Below are 13,353 nucleotides of genomic sequence, written 5' to 3' on the forward strand. Positions count from 1 at the left end.
ACGGAATTTTTGTAAAATCTTACCTGTAAAATTCCTTTCTCTGAGTCCTCCGACAGTCGCCGCCTCTTCATATTCGTCACATATGGGGTATTAGACTTTGCTCCGAAGGAGTAGCTAGGCAACAGAATATGTTAACAATAAAGCTTTAACATATCCCACCCTCAAGGGGTGGTCCCCTCAGTCAATACCCTCCTACTTCCTGCAACCATATCTCAGTTTTAGTGGAATAGCAGTAGAGTATACAATCAAACCCCAAAAGAGGGGCGGGGGCGGCGACTGTCGGAGGACTCAGAGAAAGGAATTTTACAGGTAAGATTTTACAAAAATTCCGTTTTCTCTTACGTCCTCCGACAGTCGCCGCCTCTTCATATTCGTCACATATGGGGACGTCCCAAAGCAGTGCAAACATGAGGGGTGGGAAACGCATCCGCGCCGAAAGGCAACGCAGTCTCCACATCAAAGAAAGGAACCTTACCAAAGGAAGGAAACCAGCTGGGCAACAGCAAAAATAAGTGCTCAACAGGAGCAACAACCCAGGAAAAGACAAAAAAACCAGGGGATACAAAATTTATCCCAACAGCCAGGAGTCCCCAACAAGGGACCCTAGGGAACAGCCGCACTAAGAACCTTGCGGCCAAAGGAAGCATCCGCCGATGCCTGAACATCTACTTTGTAGAATTTTGTGAAAGTGTGCACGGTCGACCAAGTCGCCGCCTTACACACCTGGGCTACAGAAGCCCCATGACGACAGGCCCAAGACGTACTCAGAGATCTAGTAGAGTGCGCCTTCACAGGCACAGGGGGAACCTTCCCCTGCAAAGCATAGGCCTGTTCAATGGTCTGCCTGATCCATTTGGCGATGGTAGAGGCCGAAGCCGCCATGCCCTTCCGAGGACCCTCTGGAAGAACAAACAAGGAGTCCGTCTTTCGAAAAGACTCAGTCGATTTAAGGTAAACCCTTATCGCCCGAACAACATCCAGAGAGTGCAATCTCACCTCCTTTGGATGTTTAGGCTTCGTGCACAACGAAGGCAAGACAATATCCTCATTAAGATGGAATTCCGAAACTCGTTTCGGCAGAAAAGAAGGATTAGGTCGCAAGACCACCTTATCCAAATGAATAACCAGGTACGGAGACTTGCAGGACAAAGCCGCCAGTTCGACACTCTGCGAGCCGAAGTGATCGCCACCAAAAAGGCGACCTTTTTGGACAACATAGACAACGAGATCTCCCTGATCTGTTCAAAAGGAGCACGTTGTAACACAGAGAGAACGAGATTCAAGTCCCAAGGGGGCAGAGGATCCCGCCTCGGGGGAACCAGATGCCGCACACCCTGAACAAAGGTGCCAACCAAAGGATTGGAAGCCACGGGACGTTGAAACAGAACGGCCAGAGCAGACACCTGACCCTTTATCGTAGCCAGCGCCAAACGCTGATCAACACCCGTTTGAAGGAAAGACAGCACACGGGACACCGAGTACGTGCGGGGTGAAAACCCCCTGGACTCACACCAGGCAAAATAGGCCTTCCAAGTACGGTAATAAACCTTCCCCGAGGAAGAGTTCCTCGCGTTGATTAAAGTATGAACGACCTCCGGAGAGAGACCCCTCTCCTTCAGGACCTCGGTTTCAACAGCCAGGCCGTCAAAGCCAGCGACTGTAAAGCAGGATGGTATATCGGTCCTTGAGACAGTAGATCGTCTCGAAGAGGCAGACGCCACGGGGCGTCGACCGCCAGATTCACGAGGTCTGCGTACCAGGACCGGCGAGGCCAGTCCGGTGCCACAAGAATCACCGTGTTGCGTTCCGAGTGTAACCTGGACAGCAACTGAATCGGTGGAAACGCGTACATCAGCCTGTACTGATGCCACGGGGCCACTAACGCGTCCGACGCGTCTGCCCGAGGGTCGCGCGTCCTTGCCACGAACCTCTTCACCTTGTTGTTGAGGCGAGACGCGAACAGGTCCACTTCTGGAAGACCCCACTTCGCGCACAACGTCTGGAAGACAGCCGGATGGAGAGACCATTCCCCCTGATCCAGGGTCTGGCGACTCAGATAGTCCGCCTGCCAGTTCTCCACTCCCGGAATGTGAACCGCCGTTATCGCCGGGACATGAGTCTCGGCCCAAGACAGAATGTCGGCCACTTCTCGAGCCGCTCGGGCACTCCTGGTGCCCCCTTGGTGGTTGATGTAGGCCACCGCCGTGGCATTGTCCGTCTGCACCCGAACCGGGCAACCCTGCAGCCGGTCCGTCCAGCGATGAAGACAGAGCCTTATCGCACGCAATTCCAGAATGTTGATCGGAAGGGAAGACTCCCCCTCCGACCAAGTCCCCTGAGCGGACAGAATGCCCAGAACTCCACCCCAGCCCGACAGGCTGGCATCCGTGGTGATCACCGTCCACGAGATCGGACGAAACGACTTGCCCCCGGACACCAACGGGGACTGGAGCCACCACAGAAGGTTTTCCCTGGTGCGAAGACTCAACGAGATTTGAAGATCCAGAGATTGAGGTCGCCCGTCCCACCTGGACAGGATCTCCGCTTGGAGACCCCGCGTGTGAAACTGTGCGAAAGGAATCGCCTCGAAGGCCGAGACCATCAATCCCAGACATCTCATACACGTCCGCAGAGACGAGTTCGGAACGTCCCTGAGGGACCTGACTTCCTCCCGGAGAGTCCTGAGTTTGTCTTCCGGCAGGAAGACCTTCGCCTGCACCGAGTCCAGTATCATTCCCAGATAGGGGAGACGAACCGACGGACTCAGTGTCGACTTTGGAAAATTTATCGTCCAACCAAACTCCTGCAGAGTTTGCATTGTGACAGACAGGTCCTCCTCCAGACCCTGTCTGGTCGCAGACCGAACCAGAATGTCGTCCAGATACCCCAGGACAGAAATGCCCTGGGCCCTCAATAATGCCAGAACCGGTGCAAGCACCTTGGTGAAGACCCGCGGAGCCGAGGCGAGACCAAAGGGCAACGCCACGAACTGGTAGTGATCCTCCGCAATGGCAAATCGAAGGTACCTCTGATGACCCTCGAATATGGGGATGTGAAGGTACGCATCCTTCAAATCGATGGAGGCCATGAATTCCCCCGGAACCAGGGCAGCCACCACCGACCGCAGGGATTCCATGCGGAACTTGCGAACCCGCACAGAGCGGTTCAGAGCCTTCAAGTCCAGAATCGGACGAACCTTGCCCTCCTTTCTGGGCACGGTGAACAGATTGGAATAAAACCCCCGAAACCTGTCCCGATGAGGCATCGGGACCACCACTCCCTGAGCCCTCAGGTCCCGCACCGCCAGGTGCAGGTCCCGCAGGCGCTCTGGAGACAGTTGAAGATTTGAGGGAAAAAATCTGCTCTCCGGCCGAGAGAGAAACTCGATCTTGTAACCAGATCGAACGATTTCCAGAACCCATCTGTCCCGCACAAGGGCCAACCAGGGCTGAAGAAAACCGAGCAAGCGTCCCCCCCACCCCAAAACTGGGTGAGGGCGCCCCTTCAGGCCGAACTGTTATGGGCTGCAGGTCCGGATTGGCCGGACTTCTGTTTCCCAGACCAGGGCTTCTTCTGAGAGCCTTGACCTTTGAACGGTTTGCCCTTGTAGTGCGGCCGAAAGGCACGAAAGGACCCCTGAGGGGGCCGAAAATTTGCATGCTTCTTCCCAGAAGCCCCCTTAGCCTTGGGGAAATGGGGCAAGAGAGTGCTCTTACCCCCGGTGATCCCCTTAATCAACACATCCAGGGACTCCCCAAAAAGGCGAGACCCATCATAAGGCAGATTGGCTAAGGTCTTACGTGAAGATTGGTCCACCGACCAACATTTTAACCAAACCAGGCGGCGAGACAACACCGCCACGCTGTGCACACGTGCAGCCAACGGAATCAAGTCCAGGTCCGCATCACACAGATACATGACACCCTGGTGGATCTGATCCACCATATCCAGGGTCGCCGCCGAGGCCGAATCGGCCACTAGGACGCGCCCAAGCATCTGCGTCCAACTTGCGATCGCCTGGGCCGCCATGAGAGAAGCAAACAGAGCCTTAAGCATAGAACCCGTAACAGAATAAGTATGATGGGCAAGAGACTCCAGTCTCCTATCCGTGGCATCACGGAAAACAGGGGAACCCTCTGCAGGAATCGCAGTGGCTTTGTTCAAAACCGCAATTGCATGATCCACTGGTGAAGGCACACACCACCGTTCATCAGTGGCAGGCGAAAAAGGATAACGCAGCTTGAATTTACTTGGTACCGCAAAAGGTTTGCGCAGATCGCGCCATTGATCCTTAACAGCGCGCTGAAAATCAGCATTGCAGGGAAAAACCTGCGGCGTCCTGCGTTTTCTCTGCATCCCATAAGCCGCCAAGGCAGCGGGGGGACACACTTCGTCCTGCAAACGCAGCGTTTGCTTAATGGAAGCAATCAACTCATCCATGATTGCAAGCTCTTCAGGCGAGCCAGGGGGAGAATTATCGACCCCCTCAACTTCAGCCTCCACCTCAGACCCCACTAGATCAAGAGAGGAGCGGGACCCCGATAAGGAGGTCCCTGCCAGAACAGCCCCATCACCTTCACCCTCAGAATCAGAGGACAGAGCAACTCTGGGCCGTTTAGTAGATTGAGCAGCCACCAGCATTTGCACCTGAGCAGCAAGGCCAGCCACAATAGTGGCTAAATCCCCCCCTGGGGGGGAAACAGCGGTCCCCTGGCTTTCCACCAATACTGTAGGAAATTTGCCCTCCTGAGAATCCATTGCCCCTGTAATGCCAGACAACCAAGGGTTAACTGCCCCTTTTTAGCAAGCGCGGCAAGCGCAGCCCACAGCACCACACTCAAGCACAATGAGACCCCCACAGGGAATATGCAAACTGAACACAGGCAATGGATAGCAAGAACAGAAGGATAAAACCTGAGGAGACCCTCGCCGCTGCTGCTGCCTCGATCGGTGTTCCTGGAAAGAGGAAGTGATGCTGCCAGGGCGCTCTATGTAAGCCTATGGAGGCTACAAGAAAATGGCCGCCATGCATGTAAACCATGCGGCCGGAGCGGGTGCAGGCAAAATGGCGTCGTTTGGCGCCGAAAACGCCGCTCCACAGTGCATTAAAACACACATTACAATCCAATATAAGGATACATGTTAGATCGCCGCAGCGATCGCTGTATATGCCCAAACATGCCAAGAAAAAACATGCCCCACAGCACACAGCTCTCACACTGCCCAGCCTGACACACACAGTGTCATACAGCTCCCCCCCCCCCCCCCTTGCAGCCCACAGCATGCAGCCGAGAGATAGGGAGACAAGCAGTGTGAATAGAGGCAGGTTACACAGTCCCAGACTGACACCCCCCCAGACAGACAGGTCCCCACATAAATACACTTACCTCACATGGCGTGGGGGACCCGCACAGGCGAACAAGCCGCTGCACATGAGGCAGGGAGAGTCGCAATTCAAGACGCACAAAATGGGGGTTAAGAAACCGCACAGCGTCCAGTGAGGTAGCCACCTCACCAATCATCCCTGCACCGAACAGGGATGGGTCGTTCACTATGCCAGGAGCGTTACCTGGCTGAACGCTCGATGGCAGACTGGGAAGCCACTGACCCACGACCTGCGACCAGGGGGATCAGCCCGAGACCCAGTCCGCATGATCCTCTTCGTCCGAAGAACTAACTAACGCTGACAAAATAACAGCTAATAAAAGGTAGAGAGAAAAACTCAAACAAAATATTAAAAAGAAGAAAGAGTCTGGGACAGAAAGTCCCAGCACAGAGAGAGCCAGCCACTCCTGACAAGCTAGACATTAAAACTGAGATATGGTTGCAGGAAGTAGGAGGGTATTGACTGAGGGGACCACCCCTTGAGGGTGGGATATGTTAAAGCTTTATTGTTAACATATTCTGTTGCCTAGCTACTCCTTCGGGGGAAAGTCTAATACCCCATATGTGACGAATATGAAGAGGCGGCGACTGTCGGAGGACGTAAGAGAAACATGAATTGGATGCAGTGGGCCAGGATGGACCATCATTTTGAGTATAAGTCAGTCATTCCAAAACAGTAGCATATATGAGGATGAATAAAATTAATAGTAAAATAACTAATATGGCATACGTGCAGTCCCACGGTGTTGAAAGATCCAGAGATCCCAGGGGTCCTGAGCAGCGCTCGAGGATTAACAGGGGTCACAGCAATCGATTTTTCCAAATTACACGTGGGGCCGTATTAAAAAGGACATGCCTGCTCTAGAGACTGAGGATTCTTGTCCCATTTCACCAGGATCCCACTTTGCAGAGATCTCATGTGGAACTGAGCAAACGGAACTAACTCGAAGGTGGACACCATTAGGCCCAGCACCCACATGCAAGCCTGGAGCGATGACCGTCTGCTGGACAACAGAAGGTGGGACTGCCTCCTGCAATTTCTGTAGTTTTTCCAGGGAAGACACACTTTGCTTGAGGTCGAGCCCAGAGTGAGACCCAGATAGTCCAGTCTCGTGGACGGTACCAGAGCAGATTTCTGAAGGTTCAGAATCAAACCGAAATGCCCTTAGAGTTTGCAGAGTAATCTCCAAGTTGTCCATCAGAGCAGTCGGAGACTCTGCTCACAGAAGATCGTCCAGGTACCCCAGTACCACGATCCCCCGCTGATGCAACAATGCTAGTACCGGGGCCAACACTTTCGTGAAGACCTGAGGAATAGAGGCGAGACCAAAGGGCAACGCCACAAACAGATAATGCCCCTGGCCCAGGGCAAAACTGAGGAAGCGCTGGTGACTGGCACATATTGGAATGTGAAAGTAGGCGTCCTTGATTTAGATAAAAGCAAGAAAATTCCCCTGATGTAGGAATGACACTACCGTGCGAATGGACTCCATGCGGAACTTCTGTACCCGCACAAAGTTTAGCGCCTTGAGCTCCAGAATTGGACGTACCTTGCCTTCCTTCCTGAAAACAGGTTTGAGTTAAACATCTGAAAATGTTCCGAAGTCCGGACCGGGGCAATCACCCCTTGAAGGAATAAGTCTTGCACCGCCCCAAAGAGACACCATAACCGATCTGGAGACAAGTGCAGGTTGGAAGAACCTTTGAGTAGTACAAGACAAGACAGGGATGAATAGGCCTCTTATGCGCCGAGAAGAATAGCCCCCAGTCTATGACAGGGCTCCTTGCCTTTGGAAGCCTGCGGAAGAGTACTCTTCCCCCCTGTGTGGCTCTTAATGATGTCATCCAAGGAAGCTCCAAACAGGCGATTTGGTAACACATGGGAGATCAGATAAGGCCTTCTTAGAAGTCTGATCCGCAGACGAGACTTTCAGCCAGATGATACACTGAAGGACCACTGCGGAGACAGTCTGGAAATCAAGGGAGCTGCATCCAAAAGAGTCATCACAGACAAAAATGTAGCCCCTGGACCAATTGATCCGCCCTTCCGCAAAGGCAGGGGGGAGCTGTTCCCCCACCAGGTCCTGGGGTAAAAGGTTAGCCCACTCGGTCAGAGTTTGTGGGTGCACATCATAATATAATTAGCTATACAACTATGACAAGTATACCATCCCTCAAATAAGCCAATATCAATGTCCTTCAAATATTCCAAAATTACCTAAAACAAAATACAGACAAGGCATCAAACTAGACCTCTTACTCACCTCATTCTCAATGTACATATTGAGCAAATCCTTCCCTAGCTGCCACACAAAGTTTGCTTCAATAGGCACCTCAATATTCTTCACCTTAATCTTTGGCTTCTTGGCTTCAGGAGGTTTATCGCCCTTCTTTTCATTTACCTAAAATAAATAAAAACCCTCAAAAAACATTTCCCAAGAGATGTAAAACCACAATACAAACATCTAAAATTTCTCACAGGAATGGTTTGCGAAGATTCAAGTGCTTCTTCCCTGAAGGCTACAGGGTAACGTTTGTGGTATTGTCATCTCCTGGGTCCCCTGCTGCTTTTACGGGTTTCTTCCTTTGCCCTCCACCAACTACATAACATTCGTGACATGGCAGTGAACAGGAAGAATGAATTATAGCTGCAGGGGACATCAATAGTGGAGGGGAGTCCATTTCACAACGGATATCAAGAGACCTCTTTATAGCATAGTAGTAGCATTCTGTCTTGTGGGCAGAGGGAAAAGGTACTTACTGTCTTTTACAGGGAAAGCTCTGCTGGGTTTGTCTCCTATAGCGAAAGGGCCAGTTTTAGCATAGTTTGTGGCCAGTACATTTCAGGAAAAATCATCTGAGCAGAGAAGAGCACTGATCTACATCAGGTCGCAGTCCAGACCCAAGGTATAGTGTTTGGACAAGACTAGTGAAGGGCACAGATGATACTGGACTGGGAAACTATGGTTCATAAAGGCTGCGTGTATACAGTAGATGGAATAACATCCCCCTCCTTTTCCAACGATCACTTTCTTAATAAGGATTTTTTAATTTTATTGAAAACAAGCACGTTTGATAAAAATGTGATCTCCAAATCCTCCCCCCGAGGCACACACATCCAATTAGAGCACTTGCAAAATACATTTTTAATAGCCATTTGTTCAGTTGTGAATGTCAATGTACAGAATCATTAACCGCTTTTGCACTCAGAGTTAAAGAATTCATCTGGGATTTTCCTTGCTTGTCATGTCCAGAAGAAAAACGGTCATGAGAATAAACAGCTGTCTCTCAGGACAGCCACGTAAGTAGCCTAAAGATTATTTTATTTACTTTTGTCCAGCACAACTGGGAAGTGGCTATTATCTGGAATCGATTAAGCAGAGAAATGCACATTAGTTAATTCCCAGTTAATAAAATAAAGGCACTCACTTTTTCAGTGTCAGTCACTTTGTGTTCATCACTGGTGGGCCCGGGTGGAGGAGGAGAGGGATGCCCATCAGTTTGTACCTGGGGCTGTGTTCCAGCTTCTGCATGGTCTTGCTGGACATTCTGAAAGAAAAACCCAGGCACAAAGAGATGTTAAGAGGGGATATGAGAACCTAAGAGAAGAGTCAATAAGATTAACCAACCAATGATAACTACTACTACTATAAGTACAAAGAGGATTAGCCTGAAAGGTAGTCATTTATGCACCATTCACCCAAGGACTAAAATACTTCCAAGTAAAGAGTCTGGTTCCATGCTCCAATTAGTCTGATCAGTAACATATTACACATAAGACACACAAACTGCCATCATCCCAATAACTACATTTACTTTTCACCTGCACAGAAATACTTACATCCTCTTCCAAAGTATACGTGTCCTGATTCTTCACATCTTGAGGACTCTCTGCAGTCTCATCTTCAATGTCCTCCACCTTTTCTACAACAGAGGCTGTGGAGACACTGAAAATGCCATGTGTATTGACCCGAACTTTCACCTTCACTTTTGCCTTCTCTCCTCCTTTAGTAACAGAAATATTCTGGACCACAAACTGTCCTGTTAAAATATTTAAGAAAACCACTTATTCAGACCTTTACACCAAACTATTCATTGTTAAAAATGATACACTGATGACTAGCTCTTTAAAGTAATAAAGAAAAAAATATATAAAAATCTGGAAAACAAAATCACGTTTCTGTGACAAAACAGCCAAAAAGCTTTACATTCTAAGGCTTGGTTCACATATATGCAAATTAGATGCGGTTTTAACTGCATCCGACTCTCCTAACATGTGAATCGGACCGGCTTTCAAAGGAACCAGTTCAGACATGTCCAGGGTGGCCGCGGTCCTTTAATCAAAAAGGGTCCTGTGCGATTTTGGGTTCACGTTAGGTGCGATTTCAAGTAAAAATTTGCAGCTGGAACAGTGAACTCCAGACTGCACACAGCAGCTGGACATGTGTGAACCCAGCCTAAGATCTGCATTGCCTAAAGAAGAATTGATGGGAATCTTACCTATCTTAGGCTGTGGATAAGGGATTGTAGAGGGATCAGTATAAAAGGCTTCCAGCTGAAAAGGATTCTGTCTATAGAAGGTAAGGACCTTTGAGAAAGGAGCAGCATGGTTTCTGTTAAAGACTTCATGAATTCTGAAACAAAAAACACTTGGCATCAAATATTTTGACAACTGTAAAACTACTTAAAAAATGACCTGAGAATATGATAGATTTTAGCCTGTAGAAGCATACAACAAAAGTGAAGATAAAGTAGACTGTTCAACCATAAAATGTTTTGGACTGCTTCAAGCTAAATTTAAGGTAAACCGCTAAAATTTACAGATACATTTGTACAAAAATGAAAGCGGTTTTACCTGCCAAAAGATTTGTACTTCTGTCCACCCAGTCCTGAGATTACAAAACTCGGCTGCACAGCACAGTCCCATCTAGCAAAGGAGTAGACCTGATCTTTTATTGCTGTAGTGATATCTTTACTAACCGGTCCCCTCGCCAGCCCCACCCAGGGAATGGACAGTAAAGGGAGAAGCAGTACACTGATGAGCTCCTCTCTTTCTTCTCCTATTAGCAGGCTGCCTACACTGGAACACACATGAATGGCTTCTTTCTAAATCAAAATGTCAGGTGTCTATTACAGTTGCACTAAAAAGATATACATTTATTGATGTATTAAAATGATTACAAAGCTGTATTATGTATGCCTTATCTGCATGGTATTCAAAATTTTAATGTAACGGCACCAAAAATGAATCCTACATTTCACAAAGAATGCCAGTGCTTATAGTATGGAGAGAGACATTTATAAAACTGACTTTGTCTTGCAGATTTTTTACTCACAATAGTAAAAGTATACTACTGGCAATTTTAAAAATATAGAAACTTAAAAAGGGAGCAAATACACTTCGATAAAAAAAAAAAAAAAAAACCACCACATTAAATTGTCTAATTCAGTCTTTAGACCTTTTATAAAACTACCATTCAGTTCTCTGAACTTCCCATAAAAGATTCCAGGAACTTCTCTAAATGATAAAAGTTTGACTTAAAATTGAAGAGAAGAGTCTGGACTAGATGCAAAATCCCATCAGTGGGAAGTCAGCACTTCTTACCCTTCAGCCTCGTCTGCTTCGGTGCTCCACTTCAAGGAGATGGGATAAGGTACTACATCGGTCACTGAAAACTCTCGTACTTTAAAGGCCGGGGACAGAATTGCACACTGCACAAAACAATAAGAGAATAGTAAACGTTAAAGCCTTCTCCTGCAATATAACAGGTATCCACAGATTGTATGGACTAAACAGTTAATAGATATTGTTTTAAGGTTGTTTAAAAGACCAAGATGTACAAAAAATGAGCATGGATCTCAGAAAAACACAACATATTCTTCCCTGTTCTGCTCTACCTAAAACAGAAAAAATGGTGGGGGTGGGGAGAAGCTGCACTTTAAAGAGTTAAAACATCCACTTTGTAAAAAGCATACTTTAGACACCTTCTGATCCCTATAAATATTATACAATAGCTATCTTTTGTACGATGAAAGCATCACCTTGCCATCTCCATTAACCCCATCATCTCTATAGTATCACTCAGTAGGCTTAGGATGAAGAGGTCATTCATCAGAGAAGAGAGCGGAATGTACTTCAGGGCTAAAAATGAATCCACAGGTCAATATTTGCACTCTTGTTGCTGAAGCAGTAGGATGTATGAGGAATGATTGCAGAGGCTGGTAGATGTAATGTAGTACTGTACATCAACAAAATGCAACCCACACTTCTATAGCTGTACTGGAATGGAGAGGCTGCACACGGCATTTTCAGGCAAACAACTGAACAGGAACAGCAGCTTGGCATCAAATGCCAATACTTCAATACTATTTTGCTAAGACTTGTAATCGGATTGGCTGCAACAGGCTAATCAGTTTCTCTTCAGTGGGTTTTAAATCAGTAGCAATCAAAAATAGCAATCAAAAATCAAATCTAACCATACCAAGTTCAGAAAGCTTCATCTTTTATATTATAATAAATTAAAAAACACACATAAAATACACATCCTACCGTTTAGTTTAATTACACTTGAGTGGCTAAAGAGTACATATTTAATTTAGAAGTGGATGCTTCCATCATAAAATCTAAAAAGATGCTGACCACCGACCCTTTATTCCAACCTATCCATACAATCCAGGAATCCACAGAATAATATCGGAGGTGGCCTAATAACCATAAGCAAGATTTTACCTGTAAAGCACAGCCTCTCGCAACTGCTTCATCTGCATTCAAAGTAGTGCTGACATCTTTCCCAAAGAACTTAGCAATCCTCTCCTTGACTGCTGGAATACGAGTAGCACCTCCTATGATTTCCACTGAGCTGAGGTCTTCAACTTGAAGTTGAATCTGTTCCATCAGTGAACGCATAGGAGCATCGATTCTTTGTAGAATGTCAGCACAGAGCGTTTCAAACTCAAATCTAGAAAAGGACACACCAATGATTAAGCCACAGGTACAAAGAAAGGTCAGGAACATTTAAAAAAAAAAAAAAAAAAAAAAAAAAAAAAAAAAAAGACAGTACTATAGCTCACCTGTTCATACGTCCAGACACATCTATATCATTCATGAAGCATTCAATATTAAGAGGGATATCGGTGCTGTTGCTGCTCATTAGTTTCTTCAGCTTTTCACACTCCTGATAAAGACGCAGTTGAGCACGGATTTTGGACTTAACATCCAACTTATATTTAGACTTGAACTCAACACAAAAATGCTCCACTAGCTTCTCATCAAAGTTCCTTCCTCCGAGATATGGGTCAAATGCACTCCCAAGAACCTAGGAAACAATATTTAGCCGGGTTATTGGCCGAGAAGAGGACTATCGCACCCAAGACAAAATTTACTATTTATTCCCTAAATCATACCTTTAATTTGCCTTTATTGAAGGCGCAGGCCATTATCTGGAAGGAGGAATGGCCCATATCCGCAAAAACAACTATTTTGGGTTTCTCCTCAGGAGATGGAAGGTCTTGCTTATAAATCCCATAATTCAATGCAACTAAAAAGAAAATATCAATATAAATAAACTATATAATGTAGACTATAGAGACCAACAATACCAACACTGGGAGGCAATCATGTGACCAGACCAGCACGCCTTCAGAATAGGCAAGTATAGAAAGCCTTTCCCTTACAGGGTAGTTATGATAGGGTTTGGAATGGGAGCAGGTTTAAGCTTAGGAAGCATTTGACTGGACTTCTGTGGTGGCTGAATTAGTTTTCACTTTTTAGGCTCCCCCCCTTTATTTTCACCCAGTGATTTGGCAAGCAATACACTATTAGGGTGCCCCGACTCTGGATGAAAAGCAAGGGAGACACCTCTGGACAGCGACTTTTTTCCTTTTGGGAAGAAGCTTTTGCCTAAAGAAAAACTTTACCCATAAAACAATATTTTGCACTAAAATTTAATAGTATCAACAAAAGTTGCA

At 47.1% G+C, this 13,353-nt stretch overlaps 1 protein-coding gene across 1 annotated transcript in view; it reads right to left on the bottom strand.

Annotated features, from left to right (window-relative positions):
• The window catches only part of HSPH1 (heat shock protein family H (Hsp110) member 1), a 72,290-nt gene that overhangs the window by 23,256 nt on the left and 35,681 nt on the right, over nucleotides 1-13,353 (bottom strand). The window contains exons 6-13 of the mRNA XM_082245259.1: nucleotides 12,790-12,923; nucleotides 12,457-12,701; nucleotides 12,116-12,344; nucleotides 10,991-11,097; nucleotides 9,886-10,019; nucleotides 9,215-9,426; nucleotides 8,815-8,925; nucleotides 7,650-7,787 (exon numbers count right to left, since the gene is read on the bottom strand). Of these exons, the coding sequence (XP_082101385.1) occupies nucleotides 7,650-7,787; nucleotides 8,815-8,925; nucleotides 9,215-9,426; nucleotides 9,886-10,019; nucleotides 10,991-11,097; nucleotides 12,116-12,344; nucleotides 12,457-12,701; nucleotides 12,790-12,923 (1,310 nt within the window). The remainder of the gene's footprint in view (nucleotides 1-7,649; nucleotides 7,788-8,814; nucleotides 8,926-9,214; nucleotides 9,427-9,885; nucleotides 10,020-10,990; nucleotides 11,098-12,115; nucleotides 12,345-12,456; nucleotides 12,702-12,789; nucleotides 12,924-13,353) is intronic.

This window comes from Pelophylax lessonae (assembly GCF_965119305.1).
Source record: "Pelophylax lessonae genome assembly, chromosome: 2".
Taxonomy (NCBI): Eukaryota; Metazoa; Chordata; class Amphibia; order Anura; family Ranidae; genus Pelophylax; species Pelophylax lessonae.